Source organism: Perna viridis, chromosome 5, assembly GCF_037379345.1.
Source record: "Perna viridis isolate PV_CMFRI_1.1 ecotype Kerala chromosome 5, ASM3737934v1, whole genome shotgun sequence".
NCBI classification, from domain to species: Eukaryota; Metazoa; Mollusca; class Bivalvia; order Mytilida; family Mytilidae; genus Perna; species Perna viridis.
Window position 1 is genome coordinate 15,277,884 of NC_142449.1, and position 25,005 is coordinate 15,302,888.

General features: G+C 33.4%; 3 protein-coding genes across 7 annotated transcripts; 2 read left to right on the plus strand and 1 right to left on the minus strand.

Moving 5' to 3' along the window:
• On the plus strand, window positions 1–4,211 carry LOC148616206 (uncharacterized). Of its 3 annotated transcripts, none has more exons than XM_088583022.1 (2): window positions 1–158; window positions 1,984–4,211. In XM_088583022.1, exon 2 carries the CDS (start codon window positions 2,104–2,106, stop codon window positions 2,989–2,991), a length of 888 nt encoding a protein of 295 aa, XP_088439148.1. In that variant the 5' UTR covers window positions 1–158; window positions 1,984–2,103; the 3' UTR covers window positions 2,992–4,211. The 3 variants fall into 3 exon arrangements, with proteins under 3 accessions (XP_088439148.1, XP_088439149.1, XP_088439147.1); XM_088583023.1 differs by having other exon boundaries at window positions 7–158; window positions 2,052–4,211; XM_088583021.1 differs by lacking the exon at window positions 1–158 and adding an exon at window positions 249–1,521.
• Window positions 4,212–6,167: 1,956 nt separating this feature from the next.
• LOC148616207 (persulfide dioxygenase ETHE1, mitochondrial-like) lies at window positions 6,168–14,115 on the plus strand. Its single transcript, XM_088583027.1, has 7 exons — window positions 6,168–6,672; window positions 7,314–7,458; window positions 9,684–9,869; window positions 10,610–10,702; window positions 11,225–11,314; window positions 11,838–11,954; window positions 13,142–14,115. The coding sequence occupies exons 1-7, from the start codon at window positions 6,433–6,435 to the stop codon at window positions 13,192–13,194; spliced, it is 924 nt and encodes a 307-aa protein (XP_088439153.1). The 5' UTR covers window positions 6,168–6,432; the 3' UTR covers window positions 13,195–14,115.
• Window positions 14,116–14,503: 388 nt separating this feature from the next.
• LOC148616208 (uncharacterized) lies at window positions 14,504–23,562 on the minus strand. 3 transcript variants are annotated; one of them, XM_088583024.1, is made up of 3 exons: window positions 23,396–23,562; window positions 17,836–17,954; window positions 14,504–17,058 (listed from the first exon to the last, which is right to left on the minus strand). In XM_088583024.1, exons 1-3 carry the CDS (start codon window positions 23,509–23,511, stop codon window positions 16,322–16,324), a joined length of 972 nt encoding a protein of 323 aa, XP_088439150.1. In that variant the 5' UTR covers window positions 23,512–23,562; the 3' UTR covers window positions 14,504–16,321. The 3 variants fall into 3 exon arrangements, with proteins under 3 accessions (XP_088439150.1, XP_088439151.1, XP_088439152.1); XM_088583025.1 differs by lacking the exon at window positions 23,396–23,562 and adding an exon at window positions 22,635–22,693; XM_088583026.1 differs by lacking the exon at window positions 23,396–23,562 and adding an exon at window positions 18,640–22,496.
• Window positions 23,563–25,005: the final 1,443 nt, after the last annotated feature.

The following is a 25,005-nucleotide window of genomic DNA, read 5'->3' on the forward strand; positions in this document are numbered from 1 at the left end:
AGGTTTACAAAACCTAATTGTTTTACGTGATGTGTGATTGTTCCACAATATATAACCCATACTATGGGTAAAGGATCTGCCTATGTTGGTCACTTATATATTTGAGGACAAACCATATTTTATCAACATGCTGTAATGGATGAATACAAATAAAACAGGTAAGGTGGTCGTCTATACTTTCTTTTACGAAAAATGAAATATAATCATAACGAAAGCATTTTGTTTCAAGTTGTAACTGTTCATATCATTATACACGGGTTTCTAAAATGCTTTTTTGCGTGACGTTTCACGCCACCTACAATCACCCGAAATGATATACACAAATACTAAATATGATTTTTAATAGGCTATTAACGTCTACGTGATCGAAAACATGAATAATTGTTTCTAAAAAATAATAAAGATTAATATGCATGCACTTACAAAGATATAACGTATTTATGCTAATCATTACAAACAATACTGTGGAAAACTAACAGACAGACAAACGGAGACAAAAGTTAACAATATTGTTTAATTTAATTTAATTTGTAATAAAACTTATCGTGGCTGGTTTTCTACGGTCAAAAAAGATTATTTTACATAAACCTATTTGGTACTATAATTCCTTCAACGTCGATTGGTCCACAGTGCGTATTTCAATCAGTCCGAAACCAAAGTAAACAATGTTTTGATTTTTAAGTAATTATTGGCTAGAATTGATTCGAAATTAAGTTATAAGGATTTTCTTAAAGTTTTGTTCGCTCACAACTTATCTGAAATTGCCTCTTTTCCTCCAATCATTTTCCTGTCTTTCTCCATGTATGGTGATGTTGATTCTGGTTAATTCCAAGCAAGCTGCACTCCAACACCTTTCATCTTTATTGTTTTCGCTAAGATTCGGCAAAAGTTGTCATCAGACTTTTTAAGTGTAGATGTGCCATAAAAACGAACAAAAAACACAATATTTTAATGACGACAATTTTGAAGCGTCTACTTTGTTCGAGAAGACAGAGGAGATTATGCTCAAGAGAAAACGGAATCAAAGTTCTCTTTGTTGGAAATTAAAATACCGCTCTCGTTTAGTTAAAACATGGGTTCAGTCTACAGCTTTGTTTTAGTTTTGGTATTGGTGCTATTTTGAAGGAGTTCAGTATGCTCAACCGTGCAACAAAATTACTTAGCTGTTCAGCAACTTTAATTGAAATTTTATAATGTTGATGTGTCTATAGTTTTTATATTGGGTTTTATTAGTGTGTTCAATATTTAGTTAAGATCCAAAGACGTATTACCAAACAGTCTATCATAGATTCTTCTTCAACTAACAAACATTAATCTAGAAGATATGTTAGAATTAAATATTCAAACGGTAGAAAGTGATAGAAGATAAGTTCATTAATCAATAGTTGCACAAAACATTAGTACTATCGATACTGACATCAATACAGGTGAGGATTTTCTATCACAAAGAATTTCCTTAATTGTTACAACAGCAACTAACAAGACTGGTTTCATTGATTTTCTAACAAAGGCACCGACATGGTAAGAATCTTATTTTAGTGTTGTCAACAGTTGAAAGCTCCTATGTATGCCTTATAAATCAGGTCGTATAAGTTATAAATGATTAATTTTTGGTTTCATGAATGGTTGGAACGGTTTCAATTACTTTTTTTCAATATTGCTTAAATTGGGTTAGTTTTACATTCCCGATGAAACGTTTTGTGAGATCTTATTAAAAGAAAAACAAAATGTTAGTAGATTATACTTAAGCCTCGTGAGATGACATTATGGAAAACGTAAACATTTATCAGTGACATTTTAAGTCATAAAAGGACAAAATCGCCTTAACTGACAAACTTGATGTTAATGAATTTTTGAAGTCGTTAGTATAGTTGTCGGCCACGAGAGACATTGTGGTTTTTTTACAGAAATTATTCTAGCAATAAATTATGTAATTTTAAAATTGAACTGGACTATACTCTAAGAGAACTTCTCTTCTTTCAGGAAAACACGACAGGGTTCAAGTTTTCGCTTAATCTTGAGGGATTTAACTTTAATTTTTTGTTATGTAGTAGAAGAATTCACACCAATGATAATGCCCAGCGTGTGAGAAAAAGCAACAAAATGAGAGCCAGACATCGAGACAACCTCTTCCTGGACGAAACTACAGTTCTTCTACCATCAATTCAAAATGCAGTAGATCATTTCCGAAAGACAATGAAAAGACAGAAGAGCAATCTGATTCGGTTACCTTCACTGATAAAGGGAAACGAAGATTTTAACTCCACGGGTCGTATTAAGTATCAGCATCGGTCGAATGAGGAATTGACAAGGAACTCTGAAAACTGGGACAGGCTCAGATACATATTACACGAAGAAAATGTGTCTAATTCTATAGATTTAGTATTTGAAGCAAATAAACCAACAGGTAGTCCGTTACACTTTTTAGAATGTTCTCCCCCACTTGTATCAAAAGCGGAATCAGACGGAATAAATGAATACAAAAATTTCGATTCTGACCAAAAGATGATGACAAAGGAGAAGGAGACTTTAGATGATGCAATACAAGCTCCTGGCTTTAAGTTGACTCTTGGTGATTTGTTGAACAGCGACCCTGGTGGTTCTAAAGAATCATCGAGAGATCAGGACCCGTGTAAGAAAACAGTGGACGAAGAAGACAAAGGTGGTTTAATTAAGCCCGTACTTCAGTCTTCGGTAGTAAATGACGACATTTCATTTGATAGTAAGGACAAAAAAAAAATAAAAGTTACACTCCCAACAGATGATAAACCGAGTAAGAAGAAAGTTCGATTCAACTTAGAGACTGAATCTCCAAGAAATACTAATGTAAAAGGAAATAAATCTCCTAAATCAAAATCGAAGTCGACCGCAACTTCGAAACCTTATGGACTGTCTCACATACAGGAAACTCATTATACTTCCCAGCGTACTAAAACAGGACTTGCCATGAAACAAATGTTCAAAGGACAACGAAGGGCACAAAAAACTTAAAGTCTTTAATCTATGCGAAACCGGGCTAGCAATAACATAATCTCCGACAAATACATTAGTATGTACATATATTACATATATTCATGCAAGGAAAGTTAGATATGCTATTATTGACCACACAATGTTTTAAATCATATACCAGTGTAATTGTGTTTTCGGTTACTGACTTATATTCATATGTTTTTTTTTCGTGCATTTTGCGTTTGTGTACTCCAGTACTAGTGATTTAAATTACATGTATCATTTCGTAAAATACTTTTGGATGCTTATATAATAATACCAGGGTTTTATAAGAAAACGTGCATTATTTACTATACAAACAGCTAGAGCACTATTGTACAAATAATTCAGCCCTGATGGTTATGCAGTTTTTGATATGCATGTGTATTAGTATGGTAGAGCTATCAAATTAGGTTACATTGCACTGTTGAAAAAAAAGACTGTTCAGTCGGTAACGTGACCTAAAGTACCGGAAATCATGAAGAACGGGACATGGGTGCATCGATCTGACCATTCCCACTGTATTTCTTCACAACCATTATTTTTTAAGTTAATCAGATTAAAGATATTTTTGACATGTTCCCGTCCTTATCCTTTATGCCCGGGTTCCAAACTCAAGTCCATAGTCCCTCTGATACTAATAAGGAACCTCAGTCGCCAATATTATCGTACTACTTCTTTAAATAAAGATATCGTACGAAATACAACTTCCTGTTGTGTACTTTATTGATTTTCTGTGTAAAAATGAATCAAGTGAGATCATTAAACATTATATTAGAAATTGAAAAAAAAAAAAAACTTTCTACGTCGTAAAATCGTTAAACGTGCGGTAATATACATTTGTATCGATATATACACATTTTTTTAATCTTTTTTTATATATTATATTTTATCATTTAAATAAAGTGCATTTCAGCTCTACAAGGTGCCCTTATCTATGCCTTTCAGGATCGAGCGATCACAGAAGGATGTAAATAAAAACAATTAGCCTACCATCAAATATTTAAATACACAGGCACTAGTTTATGTGAGTGTTAGTGAGTGTGTTGTTTGTTTTTTTGTTTTGTTTTGTTTTGTTTTTACATAGCATTTTTATTATATTTTAAGAATGCCGCTTTTTACCATATATTATAAATATTGGCATTAACTAAACAGAGGATGAAAATGTTGCATTCAAACCAAGTTTCACAATTCAAAGGTGAAATACATATAAAGTTCACTGTTGTTGTTATGTAACATGCCCTAGGTCTTAATATGATGTTAACATCAGGATAAGGAAAGGTCAATTGTCACAGGGCTTGCTCCCACTATCAAATAATCAGCCCGAATGGAAAAAAAATAATAACTGCTTCTACATTAAATGGCTGCAGGTCAAATAAAAAGCTAGTTTGATTCTAGTCTTCTATGGAGTGGTTTAGAACATTTATACGAAGCCTACGCATTGCAGGATTATGTATCTAAAAAAAACTTACAAGTGTTTTATTACCATATGTATGAATTTTGAGACGGATACATATTAAAGGCGGGTTTAGCCGTTAATCTTATTAAATAACGCTTTAAAAATATGGTCTAAAAAGTGACATTGCAACGAGATTAAACTTTCCTGGTTTGTAATTCTATATACCAGAATCTTGTTTTTCGTTGACAGGTAAGAGGCGCAGATTTCGTCAGTATTGTCATTATCTAAGGTCATTAATTATTTATGGACAATGCAATTTCAAGTCCTCCCAAATTATTTCTGGACCTACACAATTCGATTTCAGGAACTCACTATTTCTGAATCTCCACAAATTGATTTTAAGACCTTCTGTATTATTTCAGGACCTCCATAAATAATTGTTTTATTTATTTATTTCCTCTCATCTATGGCAACATCACTTCAACACCTGCGTATGGAATTTTCATATCAAAACTCTTACGTTGTGCCAGAGTTTGCCGTAACTTCTCAGAGTTTTTGTATCGCGCTAGAATTCTTACAATTAGGCTTCTGGAACATGTTATGTTGCTACAAGATTGAAGTCATCACTACAGAAGTTTTATGGTCGTCATCATGAACTCGTGGATCGTTACAGTGTATCCATCTGCATAGTTTTCCTTTTCTCTTTCGTTTACCCTGGATTTGACTTTTTATGTACAACTCGGCGGGTGTTTCTGGAAAAGCAGAGGGCGCTTACCCTACCGTTCCATGCTCCCAGTTCTTAGTGGAGTCCGAGTTGCTCATTCACTTTTGTTACTTTGTATGTATTATTTAATTACTTTATGTTCTTTGTTATGTTTGTCTGTTTTCCATGTCTGGTCTTTGTCCCTGGATCACATTCTTTTGATTTCTGCTAGAATCTTGGTTACCTTGACTACTATTTCAGGAGGTCTTCAATAATTTCTGGACCTCCACAATTCAAAATAAGTCCTGTTTTTTTTAATCTCAAGTTGAGAATTTCCCTAAAGCACGAGGTTTTTTCGGTTAGCTTCGTTATGTATTTCCTTCGTTTACTTACAAATTCATTTTAACTTTGTGCGATGTCTTTAATGTAGGTTAATCATTACGAAAAAATCGTAAGTTTCTTTTTTTTTAAATATTTTATGACATAACCTCTCATGCAATTCCAAATATACGCACTGGTCACCCGCCTCCTCCTGAGATACATTTCACGCGCATTTTCCCGTATTTTCCGCGAATAAATCTACCAACGATCGCCCAGGCAGAACTAAATGTTTTAGCAAGTCAAACGGGAATTTTAATTGAGATTTGCAAATCTGATGAACCAGTTAATTTGAAATAAAACGGCAGCTTGGTATGGTTAAAAAAGAAAAAGAGCGAACAGTTGGGTTAAATCAAAGACAGGATATAGTAAGAGATAAATTATACTGAATATTTAAACCAGGACACGAAATTTTACCCTAGCTAGCCCCTCCCCCTAAAATCAAATGGTTGCACCTTAAGTCCTCAGGAATCGCGATCAGTCAAGATGCAAAAGTACTTTTAAGAAATTCATATTTTGTCATTGATATAAAGGTCATTTCTCTCTTCACGTTAATGCAGCATTTCATAATTATTCCAGTTTTTTACGGAAGTCTTTGATTGGTTGACCTGACACACCCCCATACCATTTCCTACTTTCACTTTCAAAATTCGGGTCTCCGTAATTAGACTACAGACATATTTTCTTTTCGCTAATATATCAAAGCTTTCGATATGATCTCAGTTAACCCCTACCAGCGGATAGGGTAACTTTATACAGGCAATATGTACATTTTCTGTTACAGTTTTATCCAAAACATGATCGCAAACTCCATGTGCCCATGCGCTGAAAACGTAAACACAAGAGACTATACTGATTCTTGAGTCGGTCACACAGTCACGTATCGATTGTGTATATAAGCTTATACAGGGTTGAGCTCACATCAACATTTTTAAATAACGTATTATTTTATTAGGAAGAAATGTCATTAAACGGCACTAAGGTCGTCTTATTCTCCAGGTTATTTAGATCTCTAGAAACAAGTAAATGTGCGAGTGTGCGCTCATTGAGTGCTGCTGTCAACAATAGAGGGAAAACGCACGCGACTTGCAAAAATTGTGGATGCAGAAGTTTGTGCAAGGAAAAGTACAAGAATCCATTAATTGTAGAAAGAACAATGTCGAATTTTGCCGGAAAGGGGAAAAATTATATTTTTCGGCAGGTAAGTTACTTTATTATCGTGTCAGCTGCATACATGTACCAGTGACATTGCCGTTTAGTTCACCACATGCACGGTTTTTTTTGCCCTCCTAGAGTTCAGGCTGTGTCTAGCATCAATGTGCCCCCCTGTGATTTCAGAAAGTTAATCAAACTAATCTACTCTCCCTTTTCCTTTAGGCAAAAAATTAAATGTATGTTTCCTGCTACCTTACCGAACTTTTTGTGCCCACCCTCAATCTTTTAAAAAGCCATTTTGGAACCAGTACTGTTAAAGTCTAGGTTGTTTCCCCATTAACTGAATGCAATTTTTCTTTAGAAATTGATTGATTGTTGGGGTTTAGGAAAAAATATTAAGTTCCCTATTTTCCTATCATAATAAGATAATATAATTAATATAATATAAATTAATTCACTTCACTTATCTTGGTCGTGTAGCCTCTTGTCCTTTACAGGGTTCTATCAACATTTTGTAATTAACATGTTTTTATGCTAGAATCTACATGTACATGTATGTAAAACCTAATCTGTATAGATTGTTTAACTTAATTACTATCAAAGTACCTATCAAACTTTATAACAAATAAGATCATTTTTATTACTTTTATGACATTTAGAAATGGTAAGTTTAGTTTGATATTTCAGATGCTGGAATATAAATCTTTTACCTACACTTATCTCCTGGCTGATCCAGTCTCTAAGGAAGCAGTTTTGATTGACCCAGTTATTGAGATGGTTGACAGAGATGCAAGAGTCATTAGTGAGCTGGGGTTAACATTGAAGTATGCAGGTACAAAAAAGTATTAGATGAATTAACAAATTGTGTATCATCTCTTTAAAGACACAGTTGATACACAGCACTTATCCTAGAAGTTATAAATGTGAAAAATACAATACTTGTAAGGTATAAAACTTATTGAAATAAGTTAACTGATTTTTCTAATTATACTATTTCCAAAGTCACAATTTAACACAATATTTGCCAACAAACAGTGGGGAGTTCCGACCCTGGGAAATCCCTTCTTGGATCCACCACTGAAACACTTGTAGTATTGGAAGGGGTGGTTCATGAAACCAGGATTTGCTTGATTTATTTTTTTGTCTATTTAGTAGTGACTTTCACAGCTGAAGATAATTTTATCATAATTAACACTTGTGTCATCATTTAGGTAGCTCACAATTAAGATACAACATACGGTGCCGTCATTCTATTACTCTAGACTTGTATTTATTCCACCAAAATTTTAGCAAATAATCTCACTCAAAAGTATCAGCTCAGGGGCTGATTCAGAGGGTTTCCTAGCTATCATTTGCTTATTTTTGCCAAAACTTTGTGAGAAGTTAAAATTTTTTAACTAAAGGGGGTTCCAACCTGGTGGATCAGTCACTGTCAGCCTCATCAGTGGAAGAAATTAGCAGTAGACCTATGGACAAAGTCTACATAAAATCAAGCAGGTCTATGATGAAATTGGCTTAGTTTCCTTTGAAATGTACAGTGCGGTCTACATAAAATTATGATGGGTCTATGTTGACCAAAAACTAAGTTTCTAACACTGCCTCAAATGATAATGATTTTCTGAAACAATGTTAGAATGCATATTATTGATCAGTAATGAATTAATGTTATACATGTACCATCTGGTTTTCTAAACAGTAAGATGATTCCTTTTTTGGTGAAATATTGAGCAGTACAAAAGTACTTCCCTATATACATGTACACTGTACTGAAATAATAATAAACTTCTAAAGTTGATTGTTCTGGTTTAAACTAGATAAAGTACAGACAACACATGTATACATGGCTATATGTTCTTTTCAGTTCACATGAAATCATTTTAATTTTTGAGTGTGCAAAAACAGTCTTAAATATTCACTTTATTCCAGTATTCTTGTTTATTGTTAATTTTTATTGTAACAAAACAGCTGCAAACTATTATGCTTGAGGTCTGGTTTTAGCTCACCTGTATACATATATACAGTTCAATCTAATGAGATTTTAAAAAAATATGGCCATTGCACACAATCAGTTGAAATGCTACACAAGAGAGACATTGAAGTGGAACAAAAAAACACATTAAACACATTGTTTTGTTTGTCACCTGATGATGCATGTTAAGTTTAAAAGTAGGGTGAAAATAGGGAGACAGTGGCCTTTAGGTCAATAGAAATCTCTATCATGATACTATATTTATAAATGTAGGACAATTGGGTGTCAAGGCAATGTTTATTTGGGATAACAAGGAACTACAAGTATGTTAAGATAAAAACAATCTTGTGTTCTACTTAACTTTCCAAATGGTTTAACATTTACTACTTCATATTGTATTTTCGATTTGAACGCTAAATGTAAAACATTGGACAGCATATTGAAAATTTAAAACCAAATATTCCTGGAGGAATGAAACCCTGAGGTGTCTGATTAGAAAAGGAGACCCCTTAAAAATGAAAGCAATTTTTTTTATTGCTTGAAATCTTAATTTTTCTTTTATACTATCTGCTTGAAGTTCAGTTATTTTTTCAGTCTACATGTATACCTTATCATGTATGTGAAATTTAGAACCTGTCCTTGCTATGAAAATAAAAACCTGAATAAAAAAAATTTCAAATACTTTTTAGTATTCAAACAGTCTTGTATAAACCTTAAGTAAACTCTTGATAAACATAGAAAATGTTTACATGGTAACATCAGTGTTCTAGGATTCCTATTTCCTGTTACCCGGGGAAAGTGAAATTTGGGTCAGGGAAAGTTAGGTACTTAGTTACACTTTCCCGTGGCAAGTTGAAAACTTCATATGCTGTAAGGATTTGTTTTGTTAGGAAAGCAGTCATTGACTGTGGGAAAGTTGATTTCATATGGATTTTTCCAGAGGAAACCTCAATTTCTGAAAAATCCTAGAACGCTGAACATATGTTGGACCTGTTTACATTAAGTTTGTATGATTGAACAAAGGTGTGGATTAAGGCATGTTTCTATTTTATTACAGAAAGTGTTTAGGTAATCCTATTATATTTCAGTGAACACTCATGTCCATGCAGACCACATCACAGGAACTGGTGAATTGAAGAAAAAAATTCCCACGTGTAAAAGTGTAATATCAGCTGTCAGTAATGCTCAGAGTGATGTCAAAATTTCAGAGGGCGATCAACTTGACTTTGGCCCATTCCAGTTAGAAGTCCGCAGTACACCAGGTCATACAAACGGTAGGTAATGAAAGTTGAAAACTAAGTAAATATTTTGTACGACTGAAGTCCAAACCAAAGTTGAAAACTTGGGTCTCAGATTAGAAATGGGAGATAACAAGTTATAGTAATATTTGATCTGACAATTCAGCACATTACTGTGTCAGTGTATACAGTCTCCAAGTAGGGTAGCCAGTGAAGATATAATGTTAGATTTATATCCTGCTAAGAGCTTTTCATTCTCTTTCATTCAGCTCTCCATACTTTTGAAGTGGTTTGAAATAATTACTTGATGTACTGTTTGTAATGAATTTAAGAGGATATTTTTTTAAAGTTACCACCCATATATTTTTATGTTTGGCCTTCAAAATATTTCAAAAGATTTCACAGGAAATATATATATATAGTAAATGGCTTTGATACTTTACAGATAAATAAGTAACTCATAGCTCATATGCCCCCTGCCACTGCAAAAAAGTGTAAGTGCAAAAGTATCATAACTCCTGTAAAATTTGTTGAATCAAAATGGTGGCAGAATACAAATGGGGAGTAAATATCCTACAAAATGCATCAAGCGGTTTTGGTGAAGTTGCATCCACAAGTAAGACCAGACAAATGAACTTTAGAGGAAATAACCAATGTTCGAAGAAATACAGATATATACTCTTACATGAAACTGCTGTCTTAATTTCATGAATGATCAGTACTAGAAAAATTGTTTGTGAAAAAACATTTATTGTTATGTATTTTGGATAATACAGGTTGTGTGACATATGTTTGGCATGAGAAAGGAATGGCATTCACTGGGGATGCTCTACTTGTCAGAGGCTGTGGTAGAACAGATTTTCAGGAAGGTACATCAGTATAATTCATTTAAATTTCTTTGAATGAACATTATTGAACAAATAATCAAAAACACTTCAAATTTGTAAAATTAAATTTGATTTGAGATATTTACCTTTCAACCAAAATAAACCTAAAAATTAGTTCAGAGAGAAATGCTTAATTTGAATGCAACGAGAAATAAATTAATGAAAATTTTCTGAAAAAAAATAATAGTAGATCTGAAGATATCCTTTGAGTGGGATATTTTTCAATTATGGAAATGGTTTGATTTGGGGATGATACAATATATTGCTTTGTATACATTTTATTGAACAAATAAATTATCTCCCCATAACATAATTTCAATAATATAAATATTTTATTTTATGTTCTAGGTCCTTTTAATGTAGGAAAACTATTCTTGATGTGTCTTTTAATGTGTGAACATCTATATTTTATAAATTGTGGACATCTCAAATAAATTACATTTGACTTGAATGGTCAAGTGATGGATACATTTATAAAATAGAAAATCTTTGCTTTCTTTATAGGAAATTCATCAACACTTTATGATTCAGTCCACCAAAAGATATTTTCCCTGCCAAAAGATTTCTGTCTCTACCCTGCTCATGATTATACTGGTGAGTTAAGTGGATTCTATCAATGCAGCATCATAGAAATTTTTCTATTAATAATTGTTAATGCTAATCTTTTTAATACAGTATTCTTCCTAGGTTAACATACCAAGCCAAGATTTACATACAATGTGCTGTTAAGGTATTTGTCAGGGGTGGATCCAGAATTTAAGGTTAACGATGGCATAAATTGAATTACAGAGTTGGTTCTTGGGGTTAGAATTTGCGAAAATTAAAATTTCATGCTGTTTTTTTTTCGCCAAATTTAGGGTTGCACACTCATGACATGCTTTTCTTTAATACAGCCCAAGTTTTTCTTAATTTCAGTAGAAGTTGATGTAAGTGTCCAGAAATATGTTGATAACATTGTACAAGAATTCATTTTTCTTATCTCAATAGTAATGTGATAAATAAACTACATGTAATAAGAACTTACAAATTATCCATGATAAATGTCAAATTTTTATAAGTGAAGAATGACAAATTATGCATGCGTTGTTGTAAATAACTCAAATATTTTATACTTTAGGTCAAACAGTAACTACTGTAGCTGAGGAATCAACAATGAACCCCAGATTAACTAAACCAAGAGAAGAATTCATCAAAATTATGCAGAATCTCAATTTGCCATATCCAAAACAAATTGGTAAGTTTTCTAACTGTAGAATTCCTGTCCTGTTTATTGTGACAAAACATATACTGTGAAAGTACTTTTAATGGTGGGTACCAATTTTCATGGTTTAGGGGAAAATGATCAGTTTGTAGATTCTTGATTTCGTGGATTTGAGAATGATATCACACAAACAAATGGGAAATTTGCTTTTCGTTGGGAACCAAATTTCGTGGTTGACCAAACCCAGGAAAACCACGAAAAATTTGTACCCCACAAACAATAATACTTTCACAGTAAAAATATTAAGGTACCAACCATTTTATTAGGGATATTTGTATCAAAAACCAAAATATTCCAAATTTAACTCAGCCATTCTGAGAAAAAATGTAATTCAATATTTTCTTCCATTTTTTTTTATCAATGTACATTTTCATATAAAAAATTAACTTGGGCTGCTGCTGAAAAAAAAAAAAAGTAACTTTTGTGCTTTTGTATAAAACTTCCCTCATTTAACAAATAATCCCAGCCCTCTCCTTGAGACGAAAATGGCCCTTGCCATTAAAAGTGTTTATATATTTAAGTCACTGATTCATGAATGATTAATTAGAAAATATACTTGCCTGTGATATTTTTGTATAAAAAAAAAAAATATTCCAAATTTTAGGAAAACAATTTATGCCCAGCCATTGGGAGAAAAAAATGTAATTCAATATTTCCTCCCATTTTTTATCAATGTACATTTTCATATACAAAATTAACTTTGGCTGCTGCTTAAAAAAAACAAGTGACTTTTGTACTTTTATGTATAAACTTTCCTCATTTTACCAAAAAAATCTTAGCCCTTCCCTTGAGACAAAAATGGCCTGTGCCATTAAATGTGTTAATGTATTAAAGTCAGCAAAGTTTTTATATGATTTCATGAATGATTAATTAGATTTGTTTCGAAGGTGAAAAAAATATTATAGATTTACACTTTAATTTTTGCATAATGCAATATTCATTTTTGATCTATTGCTAAAGTAAGAGTTTTTATTACTAGTTTTTATTACTCTAAATGTACTTAAAATGAAACTTTCATCAGGAAAAATGTTGTCTATAATCAGTTATGGACAAAATAAGGCATATGATTCTCCATCCAGTATTTGATGCTATTTTTGCTAAAATAAGTTATCTCCCTTTGTAGAATCTGTAAGCATTCTGGTTTTTTTTTACTATTTTAGACAAGGCCTTACCAGCAAATATGGTATGTGGCTTACAAGATCCAGTCAAATGAAAGGAAAGACCGAGATACACTGATACACTGTTTGTAAACTCATCAAACATCATTTTACAAGAAAAAAAAATCACAGTTAATGTGCATTCCAGGAATGAACTGTGGTACTGGAAACTTGATATTTTTGTACTTATACTTTGATTTTACAAAGCCAACCTTTCATTTTCATGTACATGTATTGATATATACTGGTACAATGTTATTATTTTCTATATCTATACTCAGAGGAAGATACTATGACCTTGTTATGCACTTGATATATTATTATGTTGCCTATGAATTTTCTCCATTGTTAGATAGGGCTGTTTGAAAGGAACTAAGGCTTAATAGAACATGTCCTCATTCCAAACTGTCTGTTAGTTACAATTTCCCTGGTCCTGGTATAAGAAATACTACTACAACCTAAGAGATTGGAAGTCCATTAATCCATACCAAATCAGAAAACAGCTTGCCAGACAACCTCTATCATTGCTGGAGTACAGATATCCCAATATAATGTACTCAGTGGTATATTTTTTCTTATATGATAAATCTAGTATTGAATAGATATTTTTTATTGAATTTTTAATCTCCAATAGAAGCATCCAATTTCCTATTGCCTCTCCATATTTTTGCTATGCTTCTCCATTGCCAGGTTACTACTAGTTATGTGTCACACAATCAATGAGCCTCATGATCAAAAACTACAAGTCAACCATTTGGTTGAAAATAGACTGTGTGTAAGATATACCTATATGCTGGGCCCAGTCATAGTGGGACTAAAATTTTTGTAGACCTCTGTTAAGAACAGATGTAATTTATGAATTGGTGTGTTTCCTGCATGTTATGTTTTGAACATGACTTGAGTTGTGCTCACTAGTTTTTTATTTACTAATATATTATATACAAAAATGAAAAAAAATATAGAAATACATGCATAAAGTGTTTATTTTAAAGCCTTTGCTTAACTTTTCTCTGTCTATTGTAGCTTTAAAAAAAAAACCGTCATTTTTCATCTTTCAAGGGCATTAACTCTTATAATGAGTCGCCTGACAACTTTGATCCCAGAAGACTTTTGAAGGCCCTATAATAAGGGTCATTTCAGCAATTGAAATAATTTTGCTAACCCTAACGGTTTTGGATATATATGGGAAAAACTACTGTCTGACCCCTTTGTTCTGTTTTTAGTAATGGTGGCCATGTTTTTCAATGGATCAAAAATCCCCTCATCAGTACTATGTAGGATACCCCAAGGAACATTCATACCAAGTTTGGTTCCAATTGGTCAAGTAGTGTCAGAGGATAAGATTTTTGACAGAAATAATAATAATAATAATAATATTCTTTATTGGCACAAACACAATTACAATAATTGATATATAAAAGAGTAACATATATAGTAGCGGTATACATGTAAATAGAATATTAATCAAATGTTATGAGAAGAGATATTTGTTATGAAATAATTTTTTTTCTGATAGAAAAAACAATATCTAAAAAATTAGTGATAATCTTTAGTATAGTATATGAATCACTGAATAGACATTGTTTCGGTGTGTAGTAATTAATTGAATCAATATCTTTTTTGAGGATATTTGATAATTTGGACATAAATTGACTTCTAACTTTGGAGTATTTTTCTTATTTTAGCAAAAAATGTAATTCATCTTCAACCTCCCCAGAGTTGCAAACTTACATAATCTCTCGTTTGCAGGAATTGATAGATGACGGCCTTTTTCTATTTCCAAATTATGGCTACTGATAACATTAAAAATAGCAAAAATTGTGGAAAACGGGCAATAACTCCAACTTGGCTTAAAAGATTACATATGAAAATTTAACCTTAGATATATCTCATCATACGGAACACTTTTACCCCATCTCAGAATTTGGCTAAACTTAACGGTTTTGGAGATATATGCAAAAACTACTGTCTGACCCCTATGTTCTATTTTCAGTAACGGCGGCCATATTTTTCGACGGATCAAACCCCTCACATCAATTCTATGCAGGATACCCCAAAGAACATTCATACCAAGTTTGGTTCCAATTGGTCAAGTAGTGTCAGAGGGAATGAGTTTTGAAAAATTGTTAACGACGACGACGAGCGGGAAGTATATAGTGATCATGATGGCTGTAGATTTATTCCCAGTTCTAAAAGACGACTTTCACATTTGCCGAATCTGGTGGAAAATGGTTTACGGTTTTATACCAGACAAAGAAATAATATCGGATTCAAAGGCTAAGAACAGTAACAGTGATGTGGAAATACGTCTCCGAACATCAAAATATGGGAAATGCCTCTATAATATATGTATCATTTAAATATTCATGACAGTAATCGAATCAAGGTTCTGGTCCCTTGGCTTCCATTGCAATGTCATCCAATCTTTCGCCTGCTGGCCCCATTTGACCTCGATATTTTTTAAGAACTTTCCCGGAATGGAAGTGAATGTGAAGTCATCTATGGAGTAGGATGAAGCTTGACTAATTCTTTTTCACATGATGCCATAGTGCATCTCTTGTTATGTTTTTCCTACATTTTTGGGGTTTCCTGATGCAAAATATTGAGATATCACTCTCTAGTTTTAACTTGTGGTTCGTTTTTATTTGGATGTCAGGGTCAATGTTACTAAATAAATAGATCTCCAGAACATAATTGAAGATATCACCTTTTGCTTGGTGGTAGTATGAGTGTAATGTAGTACTTTGGTTATTTTTTACTTGACCAAGTCATATTTCACCTCTATTAATTATGTAATGGTACTTTACCCACTATATCTACTCATTCTTTTAAGCTGAGTTATACATTTGAATAAACTGAGCATTAGGGGTGCTGGTAACAGCAAACTATTTGATATGACGAGTTAATAGTGGCAGGCCAAGAGATTTACTAAAGAGTGTCTCAAATCTGGACCCCAGTTCCAAAGAAAAATATGCACCATATTAACTTTTACTACAGATACAAATCCTGAATAATGTCATTGCATTTTGCTTGATTGTTTATTGAATTACATTGCTTTATGACTATATTTTAATGTTGTAACATAAACAAATTAACATTTAAAAAATCTCTCAACCAAAAGGAAAATGTCCCCTTTTGGATCTGCCTATGCAATCATATATAAATATACATGTACATACTATATTAGAAGAAGAACATTATACATTGGAATATAGAATTTCCATTCTTATTAATATCAAAGTACAATTTCTTTGTATCTTCAGGATCTTCCCATGCATATACATCCAAGAATTCACCTTCTAAAGCTTCACCATAGTAATGCAATTGAACACACGACAGACCATTTTTATAGTTTTCTTCAAAATGTTTAAGCGTTCCCTTTTTACTGCAGAGATGTGCACAATCAATAGCATACCTTGCATAACTTGTCCAGTTAGCATGATTGTAAGCATCTGTAAACGTCCATGTTACCTGAAATCGTTGACAGCCTATATTTGGTGGTCGTTCAAATTTATCAATTTTAAGTGATGGCATTCCTCTGGCGGATTCTGCATATTTAGTTTTCCACCATTCGGGTAGAGCTGAAGGTTTCCGTGTATTCGGATCGATATAGACTACTTGGTTAACATTTGTCATGATTTCTTCATCACTTGATTCCAGACAGACGGACGTATGGGCATTTAAGGATGTGTTTCCGATGTAACCACCCTTCACTTTCACCAACATTGGTTCATTAATGTTTGATAGATCATATAACGGTTTGAAAAACTTTAATTGGCCTGTGATTAAAAACGTCATATGGTTTTTAGTGAGTTCCTGAAAATCACGGAATGTTTCCCCAGATTCGTTCATTTTTGCATGATGGATAAATATTCTAGTACTGGAACAGAGGGACATCAATTCCCATAGTTTAGGCTTTCCTGAAAATAATTTGTAAAATGTGGTAAACAATAATATTCCAATAATAATCAAGACAAATCGGTAAGGACATCAGTTGTAAAGAAAAACTAACATTAAAGTACACAAGAAACAAGTACAAGTCTGATTTGCCTTTTAGTTGCGAATCAATGGTCTTTCGTGGAATTATCCATAAATATAAAGCTTAACAGAAGTATCATTACGATCCTTTATCTGTATGAACACTCAATTGATTAACAAAAAGAACGCACATTGTTTCCGATAATTTAATATGCAATATGCCAAAAAGAAAAAAAATGCTTCGTGGGGTACAGCTTCTGTTCGGGCATATACATATAGACACTAATTTCAAGTGAAAAACGTTTCCAAAATCTCATTGCGATAGCATATACAGATGCCAAAAATATTTAATACTTACAATTAAACATCACTGTCTGAAATCGGACGAGATATATAATCACGTTATAAAATCGGTCATAAGCAAGTTATACAAAGTTTTATAAATAGTTCGATTTGCTGTCTTGTTTGGAGATGATTGTATCATTTGGTCCTTAATTTTAATACGATTTGGACCACGACCAACAAAACTAATCCTTTTTTTACGGTGTATAACGATTACATTAATATGTACATGTATATATTCGCTGCAACATGGGTTTGCTGCAACTATCAAATATACAGCCTATAGTCTTAAATATACACAGACTACCCGGGCTGCATTTGATTGTGGGATTAAGAAGCTGAACATTACGCTCATCAAAAGTGACTAATAAAAGTACCATTTTTATCAAAGTCTCTAAAACTGAGTCCAGGGTGTCTCATTGTGGCCTTAACAGTATTGTTGTCTGCAGATAATAACTTCCAGTCTTTCCGCTCAATGAATTCCGGAGGCATTCTTCTGCAAATAATGAAACTAAATAATAACAACACTGACTAAAATACAAAAAAAGAACTGCATTTGATTACATGATTAATCCATTTTCCTTTATATACCCCCACAAACAAAGTTTGGGGGTATGATACATGTATTTAGAAATCACCTCAACTGTCTGTTTCCATTCGACTGTTCACATTTCTTGCAACAACTCAAGGGAATTCAATAACAAAAAAAATCGAAGGTTGGGCATTATATTATGGAAGAAAAAATGGAAATCAGCGAGAAAAAAAAAACAAAAAATTGTACCCAAAAAATTAAAATCTGTTCAAGCGTTTTTAAGCTATCGACGTAAACGGACAACAGCCAATGGCATGCTATAATACGACAGGGCGTGTCGTATAATTCTGGGTCCGGCCGGATACAAAATGTAAAGATTTTGGGCCCGCCGCTGCCTATAATTTTGGGTCCGTCCTGCATATGAGTGGGTATATATTTTATTAATGTATTAAAAATATTTTTACTCAGCTTAACAAGACAAGACCACATCTCCATCACAAAAACTTTACCAACAAAATTCCCCCATATTTCAAAGATAAATCCATACCAATTATTTCATATTCCTATACTTCACCCATTGCATCCAAAATTTTCAATTATAAAAGGCTATCGCAGAACCTCGAGATTGAGGACTTCAAGGCTAAACTACCTGACTGTTCTTGCAAAAGCTCTCCAATCAAATATGGTCTTTCTGGTCACGTCGTTACGGGAGATTTAACCATCATCGAAAACGAATCTCTGTATAATATTCTTTTTCTAAAGGCCCCAAGTACCGCGAACCATGCTCCATAAATTGGAATTACAACTTTAAAGTTCTTATGGATGGCGTCGAGGACTATGCAAGAAAATGGATAAATCGAGAACAAGACATTGATTCCCTGTCAGAGTGGTTAAAGGCCGTGAAACGAATGAGAGTTTTAAGTAGGTCAATGAGTGCCAAGGCTACAAGACCCCGATGTAGCAAAAACATTGTCTACTATACATGAAAAGTATGTTGTCGTACCAGCAGACAAAGCACAAAACAACATTGTTTTTTGTCTGCAAAACGTTTTACATCCAATGTTTATTCTCAGAGGTAGACGTAGAAAATAATAGCAGTGATAAGACTTATACTGCTACCACACTGTCCAAAGAAGAGATTGTGGAAAACCATAAATCTGTGCTATCCTCTTTTGGTCTCTCTACCAAGGACGATGATTGTGATTTACCGTCTATGTACTGGATTCCTAAACTCTACAAGAGTCCATACAAACAACGTCTCATATCTGGATCTGCAAAATGTACCACCAAACCTCTTTCAAAACTTTTAACTTCTATACTCAAAACTGTCAGAGAGGGTCTGCAGTCCTACCACAACACTTGTAACTCCCGTAGTGGTATTAATTCAATGTGGATCCTGAAAAATTCGAAAGATCTTTTGGAGACTATCAATTCAAGACTATTTTCTGAATATAATAGCATTATGATTTTTCAACACTGTATACTTCTATTCCCCATACTCAGTTAAAATCGCGACTTAAAAACATACATCGTTGTTATCAAATTTCAAATTATCTTCAAAATATACAGAGGAAGATGTTTACAAAATGCTGGAAATTTTAATCACCAACAAATTTGTCCAGTGTGGTGGACGTGTTTTTTCAACAAACGGTCGGCATTCCAATGGGAACAAATTGTGCTCCTTTACTTGCTGACCTATTCCTTCACTCTGATGAGGTTGAGTTTATCTGATGATCTGATCCGAAAGAAAGAATATCGTTTGGCTAGATCCTTAAATCTCGGTTTCCGCTATATAGATAACGTATTATCTTTAAATAATCCAAATTTCGGGGATTTGATACATCGCATCTACCCCAAAGAACTTGAGATAAAAGATACTACAGACACTGTGAAGTCAGCCTCATACCTTACCTTGACCTACACTTAGAAATCGATGGTAAAGGAAAACTACTGACCAAACTTTACGACAAACGTGATGACTTTTCATTCAGAATTGTCAACTTTCCTTTCATCTGTAGCAACATCCCTTCAGCACCTGCGTATGGAATTTTCATATCACAACTAATACGTTATGCCAGAGCTTGCCGAAACTACGCACACTTTTTGCATCGCGCTAGCACTGAAACCTGAAGATTTTTTAATTTACCTACTTGCGACAACCATGAAATACATCGATGAAAGTACCATGAGGTAAACGTCTGTGAACAATACAGGAATATTATGCAATAAAATATGCATGTAAAATCTTAGTAAGAAAGTGGAACAAAAAGATCAAAACACGGACCATTAACACGTACAAGGTGACCGCCACCCCTTGTCTCGCCCACCTGTACCTATATAATTCAAAAGACGCGAAAATCTAATGTCACAGTAGATATGCAGAATACAGGACATTTTAGTAGCTAGAAGTAAACATATTTCCAAGTCGGACAATGGCTTGTATACTACAAGTATATAGTTCAAGACGGAAATAATGGAGTCCGTTAAAAGTCTTGTTGGATAGTTTAATTGATGAAACTAAATTGATACAGACCTATTCTTTTATAATCCAAATGAAACCGTTTGAAGCATTATGTTTAAGAGTTAGTGGTGAGGTTTTCGTTTTTTTTTTTTCGACTTCGGATATTATAGGGTGGAATGATAGAAATGGACAAATGCCCCAGAGTAAAACCTAAATACAAAATAGTTGATACTTTCATAGATCACCAAAAGGTCTTCAACAAGTGTAAGCACACCTTTGAGTAATTATACTCTGAAAAGTAATAAAATCAAGGTAACAGAACGACGACACTTCTTCAAAATAAACAAAAAAGTTAAATGTGGACAATCGCACGTCTGCTCTGTGGTCAAACTTTTTATTTATAAGGCCTTAACCACATTCTTTAATGTAGGTAAAAATGGAACCAAAACAAAAAAAACACATTATGAAATTCACTAAATAATACATCTTATTCTTTCCATGGAATATCTCAATATATATCATTAATTATGACCATATTATGACAGAGTACACAAGAAGGTATCCACTTACAGAAAGCTAACTAGCTCAGAACATGTTGAAGAATTGCAATACCATCAAAACTACCAGCAGGAATAAAGGCTGACTAAACGTTGGAAACCCCACTCGTGATAACATTCTTATAGATACAATGTAAATTTAAACTCAGAGGATCATATATAGTTGGATATAGAAAAATACACTCATTGTACTATGAAATCAGGGCGGCCAATAGTTCAGATTATATTTTAAAATAGTATCGAAAGTCAGTTTAGTTCTATAACATGAATCCATGCATGTTCTGTTTATCTTCCAGTCAAAATTTAATGTCTATCTGTAAGCAAAATATGAATATCTTATAAAAAACATGAAAGATAAATACTAAAATGTGAGGTTTTATGTAGATCTAAGATATAAAGTATTTTGATGGGTAAAACCCAAAACATGAAGTAGTAAGTCTTAAATTCATATTAGTTTGTTTATTGTGCACGTGTTTTCATAATAAATGTCTATGTGCACACAATATTAGATGTTCCCTGACAATTAAGCTACTTTCTGTTTAAGTGCATCTTCACAATGTCAGGGCTCCTGTGTTCACTTGTGTCTGAGCCCTGACATTGTGAGGAGGAGGAGTGTGTATAGAAGAGTAATCAAGGGAACCTAGGTTATAGCAGTAATCAAAAGAATGTAATCCAGGGACAAAGACCAGACATGGAGAACAGACATACACAACAAAGAACACAAAGTAACTAAAACCATACATACAAAGTAACAAAAGCAAATGAACAACTAGGACTCCACTAAAAACTGGGAGCATGGACCAGGTGCACCGGTAGGGTAAGTGTCCTCTGCTTTTCTAGAAACACCCGCCGAGTTGCTCATAAAAAGTCAAGTCCAGGGTAGACAAACGAGGATAGGAAAACTATGACCCGTTGAATAAATCAGTTTTCATAGTGCAGATGGATACACCATAACGATCCACGAGTTCATGATGACGACCATAAAACTTCTGTAGTGATGACTTCAATACCCTGTTCCAGAAGCCTATTTGTTAGAGTTCTAGCGCGATACAAAAAGTCTGCGTAGTTTCGGCAAGCTCTGGCATAACGTATGAAGCATTCCGTAAAGGACTTGATGGATATCAAACAAAGTTAACAGAACTGCATGCGCTATGAGTACTCCAACAACGTAAGAGGTTGGAATTCCGTTCCTCCACACCCCAACACCAAGTCAGAAAATAGCTTGCCAGACAACCTCTAGCATTGCTGGAGTAGTACTATGATGTAGGTCGCCCTATATCTCCAATGGTCAAGGAGTAGTTCTCAACAATTCTCGCCAACCAATTTTTCGTCTTTTCCTGTCAAACAAGTTTATGTTCGGAATTTAAGACAAATCGTCTTACAGATTGCTGAAATTTAACCACAAAAAATGAGCTAGAATACAACGATTTTCATTGAGGAAATAATCCCTTTTGGGATTCAGTGTCCGGAGCTATTTTCTGATGTGGCCGCCCACTGAATCCCTTACCAACGCCGCAAATTTCATTCTGGAAAATTGGAAAATTTTACCAGACCTCGGAACTGAACGTTTTACATCACATTCTTCACTGGGCACACTCAAACAAGTAGGGGCTCGATTTTATATACATTTTTCTCTTTGAATCATCTTGGTTTATGATGTTTACTGCCATATTTCAGCAGATACAGCCAAAAGTTTTAGCGATATCGTTTCGTTTCAATCGGGCGCCGCCATTTTTTGTTTCTATAAGGCAGGTGATCTACTTTCAATACAAACAAAAAATGGCTGCGCTCGATTGAAACGAAACGATATCACTAAAACTTTTGGCTGTATCTGCTGAAATATGGCAATAAACATCATTGAAAGTAGATCACCTGCCTTATATAAACAAAAAATGGCGGCGCCCGATTGAAACGAAACGATATCACAAAAACTTTTGGCTGCATCAGCTGAAATATGGCAATTAACATCATAAACCAAGATGATTCAAAGAGAAAAATGTATATAAAATCGAGCCCCTACCTTGTTTGAGTGTGCCCAGTGAAGAATGTGATGTAAAACGTTCTGTTTCGAGGTCTGGTAAAATTTTCCAATTTTCCAGAATGAAATTTGCGGCGTTGATAAGGGATTCAGTGAGCGCCACATCAGAAAATAGCTCCGGACACTGAATCCCAAAAGGGATTATTGTGGGATAAAATGTTAGTGATCAGATCAGCGAGTATTTCTTCTGTCTCGGCGAGATCTATTCTCTGGCCAGTAAACTCTGAACATTTTGTTAGTAATTTTGTTATAAAGTAATAACTTAACATCACGTTTCGTATATATAGAATAAAATCACCCACTTAACTTCCCTTTACAGTGCCCGTGTATAGAATAGCACTTAACTCACAAATATCCAGTTGAGTTTTTCTCTACCATTGTCTTTTCCATTCGAATAAAGGTCTTCAAAAACAACTGAGTAGTCGTAGAATTGTGGATGTCATAAAATATGACCTTTCCCCACATGATTTGTGTTAGTAAACAAATTTGAGACGGTCCTTTCAAAAGGCGTCCGGGAGCGCCTGGAGGGTGTAAAAAGCGCTTGTAAACAAAAAGATAATTATGTTTGTTTCATACTAAATTTGGTTCTTGATATAGGACTTGAAAATGAGAACCATGCTTATGTATATTTGCACTTGGATACGCATTCTAGGACGTCATTCATGCTTATAAATGAATCCACTTGTTTGTTAAAACTGAGTCACAATTTTTGTTTATGTTAACTGTGAGAAACCAATGCTTGCAATACAAATTGAATTTATCAAGTTTATTTTTATTTTGAAATCCTTTTGCATATGCTGACAACACTACTACACCGTCTGCATGTAAAGACTATGTAGTAAAATCTTCCCATAAACTGGAACTGGGTTCTTTTTTTTCTTTTTTTTTTTAGATAAATAGTAAATAGTACCTTTCTTTGATTTAAAATAAGCTTTTTAAAAGAAGAATGTTTAAAAAATTCAAAAATTCATTTTCAGCACAGGAAGAATACTCAGAATATACTTAAGTTCTCCCGGATCCATGAATTATATAAATAGGCTTTGAAAGCTTATTTTAAAGTATAGAAAGACTTTTTATCCCTCAATTCAAATATCGAGTATCCATATTTTTGATCACACAGTTAAACCTATTTATTGTTGTGTGGAAGTGATATTTGGGGTATGTTCAATCCATTTAGTGTTAAATGCAAAACTGAGAATCCATCTCTTGATTAATATTTCCCCTGGATTATTTTGTGACAAACTTCATTTAATTAAAGTTTTGCCATTGTTTCCTTGGTGAACACAAAAAGACATGCAATAGTACGTTTTATCATATCTTTGAAAATTTCCACTACCGTTCAACATCATCAAAAGATCGAATGTTACTTAATTGGTATCGCTTGGGGAACATGAGAACTAATTCGCATCTACTCATCTTTTGACAAAAACAATTATCATAGTTTGGATTAACAGATTTCAGTTTAAAAAATAGAACTGTTATAGGGGAAAATGTCAGTTGTCAAAAAACAGTATAAATATTATATAATGTAGAATAGAATTAACAAATAAATCAGTTTTCCGATGGTAACTAAAAATAACTAATTTTAGTTCTAAAAAAAATTTGACACTGGTCAAAAATGAAATAAGAAGTTTTACAAGAATGCGTACTACTAATCTACTGATACCAGGGTAGTACCCGACACAACAGATTGTGTACAAAGTGTTCTTTGAGTGAAACTCATTTTCTATTTGAATGTTCAAAATAACAGGAAGATAGAGACTATATATTGTCATAAGTAAATATTATATCTGGCAACTCTAAGAAATATACAAACAAAAACATATTTATTTGTTTAACTCTGAAAATACAGAATTATTGTAATGTCTATGTAAATTTGTTTTGAAGAATCGCCCTTAAAAAGAGATTTTCAACTAACTCAGTCACTGCGGCGTTTTCAAATTATAAATAATCCTACGC